Source organism: Podarcis raffonei, chromosome 13, assembly GCF_027172205.1.
Source record: "Podarcis raffonei isolate rPodRaf1 chromosome 13, rPodRaf1.pri, whole genome shotgun sequence".
In the NCBI taxonomy this organism is placed as follows: domain Eukaryota; kingdom Metazoa; phylum Chordata; class Lepidosauria; order Squamata; family Lacertidae; genus Podarcis; species Podarcis raffonei.
Genome location: NC_070614.1, coordinates 22015294 through 22033622, shown reverse-complemented (window position 1 = coordinate 22033622; position 18329 = coordinate 22015294). Strand labels below are relative to the sequence as shown.

Sequence of the window (18329 nt, the reverse complement as noted above, 5' to 3'; positions counted from 1 at the left end):
ATGAAAGGAAAATGTTTTTATTATGGTGGGGGGGAAAACCACAAGAGAAAGTGGGAACATAATTTACAAATACCCAGCGGAGGGAAGATTTATTAGCAAACCTTCCCCCAAAATACATCACTTCGTAAACTGTAACTTCTCATTACTTTATAGCTCCATGAGTTGTTGGTGTTGTTGTTTGTTTGTTTTTAAAAGAGGCTTCCTATTAATTTGCACAAAACTACTTATGGCTAAAGGATTGCAGCTTTTATACAGAGAGGATTTGCTGGAATTCGCCTTTGGGGTGGAATGGGTGATTTGCAAGGGAGGGGTGGCATTTCATTTTCTTGTTCTCCCCCCCCCCTTTTGGATTTGTACTGTTGTAAAATTAGGCTCTGAGCCCTTTAACAAAACTGTGTATCCAATGTCACCAGTCTGCTGCATTCTTCTTCAAAATACGTCTACAAAAGCTGTAAACTTTCGTTAGAAAGCCTTTATTAAAATGGTTCCGTTCCTAATATTCCGTTTTCTGGTCATGTTATTTCTGTCTAACAAATGAAGTGTTTTATATCCAATAATGCCCCCTTGCATTTTCATCTGAGGCTTTTGGGGAGTGGGGGCAGCGAAACAGATCTGAAAGTATTTTGGGTATTTTTTAGCGAATAATTTTATGGTGTTTGTGCTCTTAGACCAAGAAAATATTTATAAAGGGTCACGTGAAAGGGTAAATTCATCTCTGTTTTCGGTTCATTTCAAGCACACACCTCTTCTTATTTATATATTTACAAACATACACATACATAGGAATATGTGTGGTCAGGGTTCACAAAATGTCTGGGTGAGCGCATTAAGAAAACAACTGATTGAATAATCCTATAAGGTTTTGGGGGACACTTGCGATTGTCTGAATTGTCTTCGTCATATAATGTACTACAGAGGTTCCCATCAAAGTATAATGGGGTCCTTGTGGAATGAATGGACATTTCCTGCCCTCTCCCAAAATTTGTGACCCATCTGCTTTCTTTCTTGCAAAATACATTTTTTGTTTTGTTTTGGAAACTGTAATATAAGCACCATAACCTTTTAACGGCCCTAAAACAGTGGAGGAGCAAAACAACACCCTCTAAGGTTATATTTATGTGCTCTTAAACGTTTGCTTGCTTCCTTGACCACACACTCACATAGCCTCTTCAGGCCAGGATCCGGTCACCCAGCGCACACATACGGCCTGAAATGGACATGAATGGGAACTGTGCTGGAGCTGTTCCGTAGATCACCAGTCCCTCTTCATTGCAAAGGGGCTTGCGCAGGAGATCTTCCTGCTGCATTCGTGCAGCAAGCTTTTAAAATCTTTGTGGATGTCTCTCTTCCAATGGACTGAACATATAAGAACCATGAACATATAAGAACCTTCTCGAGAAGAAACCTCAAAATCGCCATAATTAACCCTATATTTTATGCTGGAGGATTTATTCACAAAGGTTTTGAGCAGCAATTCCGTTTATTGTTCGTAATGAAATCAAGGTGTTGCGGACTCGAGAGGGAAAGAAATCCAATAAGCTGCTGGCTCGGTGATTTCCAAAACTGGAGTAACAGCGCCATCTAACGACCATTCCAAGTAAAGCGCTGTTAGAAACGTACAAGCCAATAATAAGGGAAGGTGGGAGATGAAGATTTGGTGTGTGCGCGCGTGTGCTTTTATGGATCTCTTTTTTCTTTTTCTGTCTCTCCCCCTTTGTGTGCGTTTTAAAGTCTTGTTGCACACGATAAATCATTTCTAAAATCATAAGATCCCGTGTATATTTGTGATTGCGAAGAATAACTCCACCCCACCCAACCCTACCTCAAGCTTTGCTGTAGATACTTCCCAGCCGGTCGTTTTCAGAGCAATAAAAGACAGGGGCTGGGATTTTGCTTTTGGGAAGGGGGAAAAAATCCACCATTGTTTCAAAACCCGAGACTAAACAATTGAAGTATTCTGCTCTGGATGGGGGAAAGCTCGGGTTGTAAATAGATTAAAAAGAGTGGAGAAAGGCTTTCTAAACCCAGACGTCTCGCCAGAACTTTGGGGTGTGTGTGTATATATATAATATGGTGTGTGTTTGTATGTGTTTGTTGTGAGTTTATGATCCAGGATGCTGGCAGCTTGGAAGTGATAAGAAGCGCCACACAAAGGGCGAAGCGATCCAGAACGCTGGATTTTCACAGAATTCACCAGAGGGGGATAAATTATGTAGACTTTCTTTTCTTTCTTTCTTTCTTTCTTTCTTTCTTTCTTTCTTTCTTTCTTTCTTTTTCTCCCTCTCTCTCTTCCTAAAAACATTCTTCTTATTATTATTTAAAAAGTGCCCCCAATTTCTGGGTAAAAAAGGCACAAATGTCTGTCTACTTCTTCCATTCCCCTCACCTCCTCTCTCTCTCAAGACATTCTAGTAATTTAGGAGCTTCTGAAAGTTTTCTACTCTTGTTTGCTTTACAGTTGCTTAGTTCCTTAACCTTCAGAAATTTATACCCTATAAAGTTTTATGGCGGTCATATTCTTTTATTGCAGCCCTACCGCGCAGACTTTTCTTCTCTCGCTCTCTCTTTTATGACAAGCCCCGCTCCCACTTCTATTCCACTTAGATCCAGCGATCATTTCCCCCTTCTCTTTCCAGAGCTTGAATTTTTTTAAAGAAATATTTTTCCAAAAATAAAATAAGAAATCATCACCATGATCAAAACAGAGCATTTATTTTTATTTCTGACATCAGCCAACTTTACATTTCAAGGTTCGTGTTATAAGAAAATCGTGGTTGGTTTGTTTCTGGCCTCATTATTTTGATTTTTTTTTGTCGTGGGTAATTGAAAAACACTATTAAAAACAGCACATGGATATCCCTTTCCCAGTTGGTAATGGTTCTAATTGAAATATGTAGGACAAGTCACTTTGGGGAAGGATCATTACATGAAAGCTTATTGGCCGTGCGAATGAGTTGTAAGGCAAGATATGTTTATCAGAGCTGCGTTATATTTCTTTTTTTCTTTTCTATTTCTTTTCAACTCCAAAGTAAGTTGGGGGATCCTGGATCTACTTCTTCCCAGCCCTGAAAAAGAACCTTCGCCTCATCATCATTGGATTGCATGTGGAAGCCTCTCAAATTGTAATGTGTAAACATAATATTAACTCACTCACATACTTCACCCCCTTTCCCTCATTCACTCAGCCATCCATCCATTCATTCATCCGTCCGTCCATTCTTTTTCTTGGCTTTAAAAAAGTAATAATAACGACTCTTTTCGCCACAAATGGAAAGACGGAGAACCGCTTTATTTCTGTTTTGCTGAATGGGTTTATAGATGCAACCGATTTCACACGGGAAGAAAACAAAAACGCGCCGAAATTGATTCATTATCAGCTTTTCTTAGTGACGTAAAAAAAAGGGAGCCACTGACCAAACGAAAACAAAACAATACAAAACTATCTTTATAACACACCCTTAATAGCCAGTAAAGGAAACAAACGAACGAACACAGTTGCAAATATTCTGAAGTTCTAGAAGAAGCAGTATAACACAATGAGATATAGGTGGGGGGGTCTCCCTTCCCTAAAATCGGTTTTTATTTTGAGGCATTAAACAGCTGTGGAAAATACATTTTGAACCGATGGAACAGAAGAAACAACAGAAGGTTTTTCCAAACATTTTCTCTCACTCTTAAGAACAGAGTTTCCTCTAACGAAATCAGCTAGTTTTATTTATTTATTTTTAAATTTTAATTCTGTTTATTAATCCATGCTTTAGCAAAAATGCGGTTTTAAAAAACTTCTCTTGTCTTCACTAATAAGGTCTAGGAATGAGCCTATGGCTAAAATGAGTGAATATGCTAATACATTTATAGAGAAGGCTTTCTTTACAAAATGTGAATGTTAGCGCTGAAAGGGGGTTCAGGGCGATTTTGAAAGATGCTCTCCGCGTCCTGTCGGGTTTCAGATTCACTTAGTGCACCAGCGAGTTAAAAAACCGAAACAGACAAAACCGCAGAATTCTACCCAACCCCAGCTGGCTCAAAATACACTCCAATGATGGGAATACTATCTAAAACAAAACAAAACACCTCCGATTTTATACTTAGTAGGAGGGGGGCGGAATCAGGACGCTTCCTTGGAAATTCCATTAGGGAACTGGTTTCATAAGACAAGGTGAAGTTTGACTAATTTAAGCCACTGGGACCCTCTAAAGTTTAACCTTTATAAAAAGCAATTCGCTTATAGTTTGCCTCGTCGAATATCACTCCTGCAAGCTCCCCACCCTCCAATAACTTATATAGGACGGGAGGATTCTAAGAGAAAGTGATAGGAACCCCCCCCAAAAAAACCCCTCTTATTTTAAAAATGCAGATTTTGTTTTCTTTGACGCTGAACTAAAAACCCTAAAAGGATTCTTTCCTTCCCGCCTCAGGAAAAGCCTGCAAACCAGGCCACGCCATGTCGAAAGTTCAAAATATGCCTATCAAATCTCTAAAGCACAACTGCTTATCAGCAGGCAAAAATGGTATAAAAGTCCTATATAATATTCTATGAAATTAGATTTCTCTGCTGGGACTGTTTTGTCTCGAAACATTCCGAAAGACAGACATTAATTTCTCCTCTCCCTCCCCACCTAATTTCCCACCCCCTTTGTTTTTCTAGGAAAACTTTTCCACCACATAAAGGTGTCCTTTCTAGAAGTGGTAAATCAGAAGGGGGTGGGGGTTATACGAAGGCTTGAAGCGGGGGGGGGGCGTGTTTCTATATGTATATTTTTCGCCAGCTCTGGAACTAACAGGTACAGACCCCATTTTTATATTCCTAAAAGCCACAGAAAACAAGCGGAACGTTCACAAAATCACAACCACGAACACATTCCCCCCTTCTATGAAAACAAACAAAAGAACGAAAATCCGTACGCGCCGTAAAACCACCTTGTATACTAAAGTTACTCACCTACCTACTTCCCCCTCCCAAGTCCTACCAAAGATGGACAGGAGTCGGGTGGGGATAAAACTATTTTAAACACATGGGGAAACAGAACCCCATGTGGAGCGATTTCAAAGGGAGTGGGGTAGGACCCCAGCAGAGACTTCAGATATGGTCACCCCCTTTTTCCGAGTATGAAATGGGAGTTCTTTCTTTGTCCCCTTTTTGTAAACAGTGAGGATGTCTATCTGTGGGGCAGTCCCCACCCCAAATGCCATAGCGACCTTTTTATGCCACTCAAGAGTTCTTTTTCATGTGAACATGAAAGATGGATTTATATATGTCTTCCAGGAGCAATGGGGTATAAGGGAAAACATCCCTTGAAACATTCAAGTATCAAAACTTCTCAGCAGAAGTCTGGATGAAGGAGAAAGAGAGGGTGGATGGGCGAGTGGGGGGAAAGGAAGACCCGGGGACCCCCATCCCACACTTGGCCCTTGAACGGTTTCACGGAAATTCATTTCCACTGCAAATGATAAAGAATCGAGCACAGGTGGGAACAGCCTTCTCTTCACTTTTGCAAAGCTAGCGTGCGCCCCTTCCCCAAAACTCAACATGGCTCGTCTCTTTAAAAGTTAAAACCAAACTTCGTGGGAAAGGAGAAGCACAACGCGGTGGTGGCTGTGGGGAAATTCTCCTGCGCAAGGAAGGGGAGGCCTCGCAAAAGCCCTGCGCCCTGTTTGGCCTCGGGATGGTTCCCTTGCACCCTTGATTAGGCGGTGGGCTTCATTTGTGAAAATGGCATCCCTGTCTCATTAATAAACCTCTCTCCTGCCCCATTTGAATATATGTGAAGGAAGGGGGGGTGCGGGTTCCCTACGCAATGGGACTTCTTCTGACCCTCAAGAAATGGAGGCGAAGTCCTCGAAAAGTTGGTGAGTTTAACTGGTTCCCTTCATTTGATATTCCTTATCGGATTCGCTTTTTGCTCCGTGGAGAGCGATGTGGCCATCTCCTCTCCATAGGAAAAGGAATATAAGATGGGGGAAGGTATTGAGAGGCACAATTCCCCCGGTCCCAGGACTCTCCACTGGTTCCGTGGAACTCCCCCGTTCATTTCTAAGCAGTTTGCCCAGAGGAACCCCAGGTTGGAAGGTACCTTGTGCTCGGGACAGAGCACTTGTCAGATGTAGATGCTTATTTTCATTGGAGGGACCAGCTGAGGGGCTCTATAAGGACTATCCGAAAGAACGACTTCTGTGCATAGATGGGACCCTCTCAGTTATCTCGGTAGAAGGAACACATGCACCCAAAGGGGAAACAAACAAACAAACATGTGCCCCAAATTGGCGTTACCTCGTCAATAATCTTTAACAGTGAGAAAGACTCAACGGGATGAAAACAGGTGCATTCCTATTATGGGCACCCTTTGCATGCAAACCACGGTGGTCTGTTCGGGTTTGGCGTGGTTTCGTTGCTATCTGAAGCACCGCTGGCAAGTCAGTGCCCATAAATATACAGCATATAAGTTTCGAGACGGGGGCAAAATTGGGGGTGAGAAGAGGGAGGGGTGTGGAAAGGGAGAAGGAAAGCATCATTCTTTCCCTTGCTCCTTGTTCATTTTCTTCATCTTCATCCTTCGGTTCTGAAACCAGATTTTGACTTGTCTCTCGCTCAGGTTGAGGAGCCTGGCCACTTCGTGTCTACGGTCCCTGGTGAGGTACATATTGAACAGAAACTCCTTCTCCAGTTCCAAGGTCTGGTACTTGGTGTAGGGGCATCGTTTCTTCCGGGAAGAGCGAGCGTGCAACCAGTTGGCTGCAGGGTTACCTGGAAGAGAAAGACAGCGAGGAGGCCCCGTCAGACAAGCGCCACTGGAATCCACAGAGACACACAACTCTCTCACACACACACCGCTTCCTCAGAAGAAGGGACTCTTGGTCAACTTTTGAGCTGGGAGAAGATGAGCACCCACGTAAAAGAGGGACACCCCTCAAGTACATTACAGGTTATAAATGAAAGCCACCTTTGAAGAGCAACAAGCGAACAGTTGTAGAAAGAATGCCTACTAATATTTGAACATTTATGTGCAAGGTTGGGTATATGTCTGGGGCAGAAACTGATACTAAAAAGGGAAAGTTAACGGAGCCTTTTTTTTACACTGGAAGGTGGTTAGAGACTATAGCAAATGATGCAGCTATTGGTTGAATGGAAAGGAAGGAAGGATGAAATATATTTACACACACACACAGGGTGTCCATCTGTTTCTCTATATATAGATAGATGGGAGATTATGGATGGAAGTAAGGAAGGAAGGAAGGAAGGAAGGGTCTATTGTCAGATGAACACTATGGGAAGATGTCATAGTATTCTACAGTACTCTTTATTTCCTGCGCATCTTTGGAGGATCGTGGCGCGCAGATTGCCTTCCTAGCGAAGTGTCATATATACAAATTGATTCATATAAAACTATGCATAATTTAGCACTCCCCCCTCCTCTTCTGCTTGCTTATAATTTACTTTTTAAAAAAGAAGACCTGTGACACCCTAGCTACCCCTGCCAGCGGGGAAACCAATTGCTTGTTGTTGCCTGCATGTGTTGTCCGGAAAGAGGTGTTTACATCACAGTCCTCCTAAGCACCGCAAAAGACTCTGGAGAAGCACAGGGTGACAATGAAGACAGGCCCCAATTCACCAGGAAGCTATCCTGCGCAAGACACATACTAGGACCTGCCCAGCGGACTGTGCATGGCTCCCAGTGTTTGGGGGGTTTATTTATTTATTTAGCCCGAACAGTAATTCAGGAAACAACTTCATGAGGGTTAGGGTCCCTCTTTCTGCGTAAGGAGATAGGAACGCACACCCACCCAGAGAGAGAGAGAATATATTTATATTGTAATAGGTCTATTCAAGATTAAAGAAGCCTCGTTGTGACGGAATATTTGACAAAAGAAACCTAGAATACATTTGAGCTGCGCCGGCTGGTCAGTACTGAAACTCTTGTTGATAATCAAACGGGGAGTTTTATAGTCCAAAGCCAAACTTCTGTCTTACTTAGGGATCGTTTTAAGCGGTGCAGGAGGTGCACCGATGCCATTTCCTTGCAAGTTACAAAATGAAATGCATTCGGAGTTGTTTTTTAAACCAGGTTTAGCTCCCCCCGTCTTACAAATCCGAGCAGCCGATTCCACAACAGAAGTGACTGGCTCTAATAGGCAGAATTAAATATTAAAGAGGCATGCTGTTAATAATTAATACAGCTACCTATCTTTTAATGGCATTTGGATGAAATCTCCATCAATGGCCCTCCTTTTAGTGGTGTGTGTGTGTGTGTGTATGTATGTGCGTGATTTCTTGGCATTTCAAGGAAACATGACGTCTGCCACAGGAAAACAAGTTTATCTTTCATTTCACACTATTCCCCAAACAGGAAACAAACAAACAAAAAAAGAAGAGAGAAATGTTCGCTTGGCACGCTACTCTCCCACCATCCCACACACAACCCAAAATGGCACACATTTATATATATACAAATTAGACCTTCTCGAAGAGTGTGGATTCTCAAAAGCGCAATGCTTTCCGAATGGGAAAGAAGGGCATGGCAAGTGTCAGACATTAACTTCTGCTTCTGCCACGGACTTTTTCCTCCTTCTTCCTTCCCTCCATCTTCTTCTTCTTTTTATAGCATTCTCTCCATATCAGACCAAACATACCTTCTAAGCTAGATTGCACAGGACGCCCTTGGGCAGCCTGGGCCTCTGGAAGCGAGCAGGGTTCTTGGGTAAGATTTTTATCTATCTTCAGTCCCGGGGCTGGGGAGAAAGATGGGGGTGGGGAGGAGGGTAAAGGGGGGCACATAAGCTTTTTTTTTTTAAGCACCCTTCTACTTCTTCTCTACCGTTCTCTTCAGCCGCTGATCCAGATATCCTGCCAGCGTCCCAACAAACACAGTACACAAAAAACTCCCTTATTCGCCCCCTCCCACTGTGCAAGGCTGAGTGAAATGCGACGAAGACGTACAGAACTGCCCCAACAGCCAAATGCCCCTTCAAAATTCACCCCCCAACTCCGCCTGTAGTTCCGGACTGGGAACTTACATTTTTAAAATAATAATAAAGCATTAAAAAAATAAAATAAAAATCAGTTGAGAAAAGATAGTGACAAATCGATAGATTGCATTCCACCCCCCGGCCCCCCGCAAGAATGCCAGGAAGCCATCGCCTCGGATGAATGACTTGCGCTGAGATTTTAAACCATCTAAGTCATACTTTCCCCACCAACCAAAATACTGAATCGAGCTCTTCGGCTATTTGAAACGTCTCACACGGGGGGAAAGGCGGTGGAGACAGCCTTCAGAGCATCCTGTTCCTTTACCTTGAAGAAAACGTAAGAGGCAAAGATGATTCCTATTATATTTTATTGTACCTCCATCCCTCGCCAAACTCTTTTCGCTATATATATATATATTTTTCCGCGTAGGGGTGGGGTGGTGGAGCAGGAAAGGGAGATAATAGCCACCACCCACCACCAGGTTGCAAAATGAAGCACACGATTAAGTTTAAGAGTTTGCCAGTCTGTTCCCCTTTAGGAAATAAAAGACCCAATTAAGCTCGTTCCCCATTTTACTGTTTTGTTGAGGGGGGGGAGAGGGCGGCGGCTTTGGGCTCTGAAATATTCATACGCATGTCGGGTGCATTTCATAAACAAACAACAATCAACAATCAGGAAGAGAGAGAGAGTGACAGAAGAAAGCGCGGCGGAGGGAACCGGGGGTCTTTCAAGGTAAACAAGGGCACAGAGTAACAAAGCCCCCTCCTCACTCCTCCACGTGAACTTCTTTCGGCCCCCTTTAAAAACAAAACAATATCTTTTCCCAGGTCTCGCCCCCCTCCCCTACCCAAAGATCCACGATAGTCCTACTCAGAGTAGACCCATTGGAAATAATGGACATGAATGACGGGCGTCCATTCATTTTAATGGCCCTGCTTTGAGTATAACTTAGATGGATAAAAACCGCAGAGACAGACACACACACACACACACGCCGATCTTTCCCGGTTCACTTTCCCCCGCTGCTCCTTTTCCTATATAGTCAAGACAAACATTGTGACTTGCCCTTCTTCAAACCACTGGGAGAGGAAGATCGAATCTCATTTCCCCCTTTTGCATGATATTCCATTGACTTAAAAATAAATACATATCGCAATAAGCAGCAGATAAATCTTTGCCACCCCACACCCCTCCAATACTAGAACAGCGCTAGTGGGATTTTTTTTGGGGGGGTGGCGTAGTAGGGCTGGGGGAAGGGAGAGATTTCTCTTTTAAGACCTGGTTATATTTTTTTTAAAGCTTCCCTCGCCCATTGTGCCGTTTTATGACACCCCCTCTTAGGTTTTTATGCTGTTCACTTCCTCACTTTTTATAACTTACTTTGATCTGGCCTGCTTTTGTCCTCGCTTCCTTCGCAAACTTTATTGTCCTCGAAGCTGGGCCTTTGATTGGAAGCGATCCCTTCCCTTCCAGCAGAAGTTTCTAAATGGTACTCCTGTGTCCCCTGTTTACGGATCTCCCCGGGGTGTCCCAGCAGCGGCTCTGTTTTAACTGGTCCCTGCCCGGCTGCTATGCTCTCTGCTCGGGGCACGGGGTCCAGCCAGCTCCGTAGATACCTGCTCTCGGAGGTAGGGACGTTTTGATGCTGGATGTAAGGATGGTAGACCGAAGGAAGGGTAGCAGCCGTGTGTGGCGTCAGTGGCGTCCAGGAAGCGCTGAAAACGGAGGATTTGGGCTGGAAACTACAAGAGGGGAACTCGAGGTGTTCACTGTGGCTAGTTTGTCTGGAGTTTGAATACTGCCCGGAAGAGAATTTGGCGGCGGGAGAGTCTTCGCTGTCATGACTTATAATGGAGTCGACATAATAATTGCTAAGAGTTCCAGAAATGGACATTCTTGGACATCATACGAGCCCCACGGTTCAGTGAAGGGGAAAAAGCAAGCAAGCAATAATAAAAAAAGAGAGAGAGAGGAGTAGATCTGTAGTTAAGCAGGCTCTATAAGTATTAGGGTATATAGAGGGGAAGCTGTAAAAAAAATAAAAAATAAGGGGGGGAAAGAAAAAAAAAGAAAGAAACCACAGGCGACTCTCTGCCTTTAACCCCCTTTTCTCCTCCAGCATCAACTTCCTAGCCAAGAAAAAGTACAGTCGGGACTGCCGGGTTGGGAGCTTCCAGCAAAATGATTGGTCAAACTTTTTTCGTCAGGCTGATAAAGCGTCAGGGCAGGCGTAAATCAATCCTAGCGGAGGGGGTTGCGCTGGGCTGTCAAACCGCCCTCTGCATTCCATATCAAGGATGGATTGTGTTATGTTGATGCAATGTTGCAAAACGTCGGGAGTTCAGAAAGCGCGAAACGTACAGTGCAAACGCGGGTGGGGAGGGGAGGAGGTGGCGTGGGGTGGGGGTGGGGGTTAATAGATTCCCCCCTCCTCTCTCTCTCTTTAAAATCCCCTTCTGAAACATGAAAGAAAAATGCTGTGTTTTGCCCTCTCTTTGCCTTCACTAACACTCTTCTGGGGGAAATTTTCTCTTTCCGTGCACTGCCCCCCCCCGCGCGTCCCTCCACCCCCCCACATCTATAAACTGTGTAATTCTAGACTCCGCTCACTCTCCTTCGAGGTGCCCGTGTTGTTCAGCTGAGGGAGGGTGGGGGACAAGGCAATATAAATTGCGCTGGCTTTCCTCTAAAGTTTTCTAAAAGAGGGAGGTGATACCTTTCGCATGGGTTACAATGGAGGGCTTTGAAATGTATGTACGGGAGATGGCGATGATCGTTATGGGTGGATTGTGGATTGCAAGTAAAATATTAGTAGACTCTCTTTTTTTTTTGTATCGGATGACTTCCTGATCTTGTTGCCTTCCTTTCCCTGGTTAAACGTAACTGTCAAGGGTGTGTATAGAGTAATGTCTGTGTGCATTATATATTAAACACTGCCGTTTATATGCCTCGGTGTGTGTGTGTACACGGGTGTGCATCTGCATATGCAATATGCATGCCTGAGTGAAATCTGTCTCCTGTAAGTGAAGCCCATAGCACATGATAAGCTTATAATTAAAAAAACCCCAAGTCTCGCCACATATGCGTATGTGTATAGGTAGATCTCTCTCTCTCTCTCTCCCTCTCCATATATGTGGTATGCATGTATATAGACACATATACAGAAAGAGAAGCTATAGGTTTCAATGTTTTGTTCGTCTATATGAGTGCATTTCAAGATTCAGATAAACAGATCGATGATCTGTAGGGTCTCTACTGCAATAGCCCAGTTTGTTTTGAAAGCAACGGAGGGTGGGGGGGGGAGAGGCTGAGTTGCATCGCTGAAATCAACACACTCCTCTCTCTCTCTCTCTCCCTTCCCTCCCCGCCATATACACGCACTTTAATTTTACTACCCTTGTAAAATGTCCAATCCGGTACTGATCCTCTTTGTTTCCTTACAGAAGGCGTTAGACTTGAGACGGTTAAATAGTTGAATAAAACTTACATTAGCTTTCTCTGATTTTTATAGCCTTGAATTTACTGCCTGTGGAAAAGGAGGGTGTTTAGGGGGGGAGCCCAAGGGGTGTCTTGAACATATCAGCGCACGTCTCCCTCCATCCCCTCTTCCTTCTCAACCTTTTTGATGCTCCAGATCCAATCCAGTTAAGCAGAAGCCTTGTATGTTTCAATCAATGATCCCACTACAACATCTCACAGCGCATTTGCTCCGGAGCAGTTATGTCCAAGCCAACCGCTGTGGCGTGTAGGCTGACAACCCAGACCCTAAGTATATTCATGTGAGAGTTTATGTCCACTTATCTCAGTGGGATTTACTTCCAAGTAAGTAGATTTAGAGCCGTAGGGCGTGCCCAATAGGCCTAAAATGACCAAAATATCCCAACGAGCTTCGGCTTAACAGTCTTGCAGATCGAGCTGTCTGTCTCTGTCAAGGATCTCACACAATGCCCTATCGTAAATTCGTCTTTTGCAACGCGGTGGGTTCAGTTTTCCTTCTAGCAGAGCAGGAAGTGCTCGATAGAGGTTTTAACTGGACACAGCCCCATAACCTTTCCGGCACTGGAGAGAGACAGAGAGGGTGAAAAAGACCCTGAGTTCTCACACCAAGGGTGTTGGACCCTTGGTCCAAAATGCAGCACGGAATAATTGTTCAATACTGGTGCAGGGGAAATTCTGCGAGGACAGAAGGGTTCGATTAAGCGGTTGCTCTCCTTGAGGAAACCACTCATCCTTATAGAGCATAATTCTGGGCCATGAAGAAAATTAGCCCAAGATCAGCAACAACGTCACGTCTAAAAGAAGGCTGTCATTTTCCTCAAGTAATTTTCTCGAAAGGATGGAGATGATGTTTGTCTGTGTGTAGCACACCAAGGTGCTGTGTTGGTAGGTAGCAGAACAGATCTGAGATGGATGAAGGGTCGTATCGAGAGACAAAAATGAATAGAAAGAGATTGAAGGAAAGACAAGACAGACAGATAGACTGGTACAGGTTTTTAAAAATAATTAAAAGAAGCCAGAGAGAGAAAGATAAAGAGAATGCAATATAAAGAATACTTATTTGGAAGTAAGTTCCTTTGGGACCAATGAAACCTACTTCAGAGTAAAATATGTTTAGTGTTGTGATAGAGGCAGGGAGTAAAAAAGGAAACAGAAAAGTCAGTTGACTTGGTGGATAGCAGATGCATTCAGGGGCATAGATAGAAGATTAGACGACTAAAGTTCTTTTGCGCTTGAAGTTTTCAAAAAACACCTGAAACCAATATCTAGATCACTGCCTCCATCCCATCTACCTCGAGATTCTCTTTCCTCTGGGACGAAAGAAAGAAAGAAATGTTATAGCCGGATGCCATGCATGCTTATTCAGCAGTAAGTAGTAGCAAGTTCCATGGGATTTACCTCCAAGAGAGCCAGCAGCCTTAAGCACCCCAAGTCAAACTTAAAACGTTTTTTGGCCTATTGGTTTCAGTCGGAGAGTTAAACTAGTGCCTCACACTCCCACTGAAACTGGTGGAACCTTCAAATGTGTTTAACGTTGTCTGGATCATGCTCCCACGATTTGGTAGCCATAGTATGTAAAATGAATCGTGGTGGCATTAGGGGAAAGTTGTGTGGTCAGTTGCAGAATTATTATGGCCTTCAATGAGATCCGAATTCAACTTGCTTTTACCTAGAACTATAGGCTTTTCCTGTATCACTGCATCACTGCTTGGTGTCATTACTTTGAATCTCTAGAGCAATATTGGGGTGGGGGGAAGAATCACAACACAAAAATAATTTCTTAAATCAACCTCTTGTTTAATTTTCCTAATTTCATATATATGTATTCAAGACTTAGAGACGCCCACCCCCTTTCGGGATGAAAAAGGCCCCCAGTGTAATTAAAACTGGAAATCAAGCATGCGTTCTGTTTTATGGTATTCCAGAAATTACTGGGTTGTGTTTTTTTTTTAATCATTCTGTTTGGGGGCCGCTCTCTAGATTTTAGAGCGAAAGAAAAACGTAAGAGAGATGATTTAAAGGCATTGTGGAAAGGGAAAGGCCAGCTTGTTGACTGACGGGGCGGTTTAGACAAGCAATGGATAAACAGACAATTTTTAGCTGTTCTTGGGGAAGGGGTTAAAAAATTAAATAGCGATGAAATTTACTGAACATTAATTGAAAGGAAACACCTGTTCAGTGTTTTGCAAGATAAATTGTCCATGTTTTACCTGTAATAAATATATTATTGGAAAATCCTCAGGCACCTCCTATAAATAATTATGAGGCATGTCAGCAGCCGAGTATATAATTTTCTTGAGTATATAAATTCATACCAAAATGACTTCAGGAGAGTTACCCTGAAGTAGAACCCAGGGCTTTGAGGGATTCCCCAGCGAAGTAAACCACACAAGAAGACCTGCAAAAGTCATTTGCCTTCTCATCCACTGGAGTTTTATCCAGGGATGCATTAATTTTCATTTCTTCTCCTTTTAAAAAAATATGCACTGCCATGCAGGTCAACTCCTCGCGTTCTCTTGCGGGAGGCTAAATACCAGGTCCATTTGGATGATTCTATATCGGAGGGAGTCAATTATTTTGCCTGGTTTGGGGATATTATTTCCTTAAAGAAAGTATATACTAATAATTACATATTATTATTTTGTTGAAAATTAAATACCAAACGGAGATGCATGCATGTTCGGAAAATAGTTAAGCAAAAGGGAAAGAGTTTTCCCCAACCCTCAGTATTTCTAAAGGGCAATTTAATAAGAACACAACAGGGACTTCAACAAGATTACAGCTATTGAGGTAGCGGTCACCAGATAGACCTCCAAACTTCCCAGTCAACAACCCATTTAAACTGGAGTACCTGGACTTATATCAATGGGACTTTATAGCTCTAAATGCTTGGGTTTGGAGTCCTAGTACGGATATGTTCTGGTTTGTGGACTGGATGGAGTACGTTAGACAAATACCGTTAGCTCAGGTAGTAGATTTCAAAGATAAAATGAGATTCTGTTCCATTAATTGCTTAAATGGCTTTAAAGACCTGTGATATATCTGCAAAATAAATGGAACGTCTATAGCCAACCAGCTAAACGGGCTTCTTCCATTATTATTTTTATTATTAAAGTAGACTGCAATGGACTGCTCAAAAACATCTTCATTGTTTTCGACTGGTGTGTGTGTGTGGGGGGGGGAGTCCAAAGAACATTTCTTATGGAAATTTATTGCCAAATCGCACGTTCACACGCTAACCTTCGGTTTGATGTTTTGCATGCTGAAAACAATTCCTTTTGGCGAGAGAGAAAAATCCAGTAAATTTATTTAATGTGCAGCAGACGTAACTTCTTTAAAACGAAGTGTTTCCCTCTCACAATTTTATCTTCTGGCTGAATGATAAAATCTCTGGGGTCCAAATTTTGTGTGAGTCCTATTTCACCGGAAAAAGTGTTTCAGGGGGTAGGCTTGGATCCCTATAGCTTTCGGGAGAAAGTGAGAGGAATGACAAATAGCAAGTAGCCTTTTCTTGTTAAAAAAGATTGCAGACTTCCACACGCAGCACCAGAGGGAGAGCTAGGGCGGTAAGACACCCTGCCCAGATAAGCAGGGCCCCCTCACCTGTCTCCTCTCTCTATCTCTAGTTTAAGGACCTAATATGTGGGGCAAAGCTGGTCCCCCTGCACAGGCACTTTGCCAGTAGGTCAACAGTCTCGAACAGAATAGACTCACTGACTGCTAACCAGCTTTGGACAACTTTTGGTTCTAGAGGTCCACCTTCAGGCTTCTAGAGTGGGTCCCACAAATTGTTTCATCAACTTTAAAGCTATTTCAGTACCACAGACGCTGAGCAAGATGACTTCTAAGCCTTAGAAGGACAGCTCTTTTGAAATCGGATACAGGATTAAGCCCAAATGACTTTAATTGAAACGAACACTTTGGCCAACAGCATTTGATATCAAGTTAAATCCCTCTGATTACAATGGATGTGGCTTTCAAGTAAGAGAGTTTAGGCTGTAATCCTAAAGCCAACACCCAAATCCTACTGAGTAGTCTGATTGGTTAGCCAAGGATTACTTTAGATGGGCTGAGTCGTGAGCCCTAGTGGATTTCCAGTGGAAAAGGTTTTGAACAGAGGCGATAGCTTCGTTCAAGGCGTGGGTGTCCTTGAAGACTCACTGAAATCTTACTTTCAAGAAAACGTGTATACAGGGGTCGGTTTAACACTGACCTCGTAAGAGCATTTATTTAGTAGAAAGTTTCATTCATTTCTCTTTCTTTACTCGGAAGCAGAGGTGCTTAAGTTAGAGAGGCGTGGGTCAAGCCAGAGAATTCCACGTTGTGGATCGAACTGTTTTAAAGGGCGAATGGTGGTGGATTTTATGAGTCTACCTCGTGGTAGCCTCAAATACGCCTCTCACTCAGGATTCCTCCAACTCCTAACATTTGCTGTTGTTAATTTACAACTCAAGAACATCGCACACACTTTTATTTCTATAAAAACCCCATCAAAAAGCCCCAAGACCAGGGCACAGAAAACAAACTTGGACAGCCTGTTACAGGTTATGAAAGAAACTTTAGTTCTGAGGGTGGGGGTGGGGAGATGGACGGGGAGAGTCCTGCATTTGAAAACTTTATTTTGTTTTAAATCAAAAATGTTTTTGTAACCTTTATGGGGCAAAAAAGAAAAAAGAAAAGAAACAAGAAGAAATCTACCTTTCTCCATTTCCTGTGTTAACCCAGGGTTATGAATGCTACCGTTTGGAGTTTTTTAAAATAGTTTTTCTCCCCCCCCCCCACTTTTAAGTAAGTGGAGGAATGGAGGGAGGGGAGGGGGGAGTGAGAAAATTCCTTCTCTGGAGGGAAGCAAAACAATTTACACATGTAGCTAATACTCCCGGACCAGAAACTAGACCTAACTTTAAAAACACAATTCCAAGCGGCATTTTATAATCTTAGCAGTTAGTAAACTAGTTAGAGATCCCTTGTAAAGTTAGAAACCTGTGTGAGTTACAAAAAGGAACCCCAATAAAGGAAAACCAGGGAATTGAGGGAGGGATCATACATTCAATAATACTAGCTGACTGGGAACCAAGATGTTCACCCTTTAGGGTTAAGATTCCCAGAGAGTATAGTCGAAATTAGAGGAGAGCTAAAACCTAGATCCGAAACTGGGGGTGGTATTCAACTAGGTTTTACTCAGAGTAGGCGCACTGAAATAAATGGACCTAACTTAGTCATGCTCATTCGTTTCAGTGGGTCTTGTGTGGGCAAACACTTCGTTGAATACCACCCTGAGATACAAATCGAAATAGTCCCAGCACCGAACAACTTCCGTATATTATTGCTGGTAGTAGGGTTGCTACATTGGCTAGCTTAGATGCAAGACAATGGGTCTGAAGGTTGTGTGGGATTCATCTCATTTGCTTAAGAGTAAATTCAGTGGAAACGGGTGGCATTTAACTGTCAAGAAAATCCACGGGAGCTTGGGGAGAGTGATAGTGTGGAATATGTATGGAATAAACTTTTGAGTGACTAACGAACTTAATTTAAGGAACAAAGGAAGTCATATCTATTGTGGATGTTCTCTGCAGTATCACTCTAATTTTGTATCTAAGACAGGTTAATCAGTTCCATTAAGCAATAGTTATCTTACGCACAAACGCGCACACACAAACTTTAAAGCTATCTACTCGCAAATAAATGTTATTGATTCCAATGGAACTTCCAAGTTCACACTCCTGCGCATACCCCATTGTATCTGTCCATAAAGTTAGCATCCCTTTTACTGAAATCAGCGATGAGAGACTTTCCCCCCAAATAAATGAGCTTAGGATAAGGACGCCAATGGTCTCATGTAATATCGCTCTTATTGGTTGTCATC

The 18329-nt window shown here is 42.9% G+C and overlaps 1 protein-coding gene across 5 annotated transcripts in view; it reads right to left on the bottom strand.

Annotated features, from left to right (window-relative positions):
- Window positions 1-6002: 6002 nt before the first annotated feature.
- HOXB9 (homeobox B9) overlaps window positions 6003-18329 on the bottom strand; it is a 34911-nt gene continuing 22584 nt past the window's right edge. Inside the window, exons 1-3 of one of the 5 annotated variants that reach the window (XM_053360514.1) lie at window positions 10346-11321; window positions 8629-8727; window positions 6004-6745 (exon numbers count right to left, since the gene is read on the bottom strand). In XM_053360514.1, the coding sequence (XP_053216489.1) occupies window positions 6510-6745; window positions 8629-8727; window positions 10346-10859 (849 nt within the window). In that variant the 5' untranslated portion in view covers window positions 10860-11321 and the 3' untranslated portion in view covers window positions 6004-6509. Of the gene's footprint in view, window positions 6746-8628; window positions 8728-10345; window positions 11333-11909; window positions 13774-18329 lie in introns of those variants that run through there. The other 4 variants (XM_053360513.1, XM_053360516.1, XM_053360515.1 and 1 more) reach the window with 4 other exon arrangements.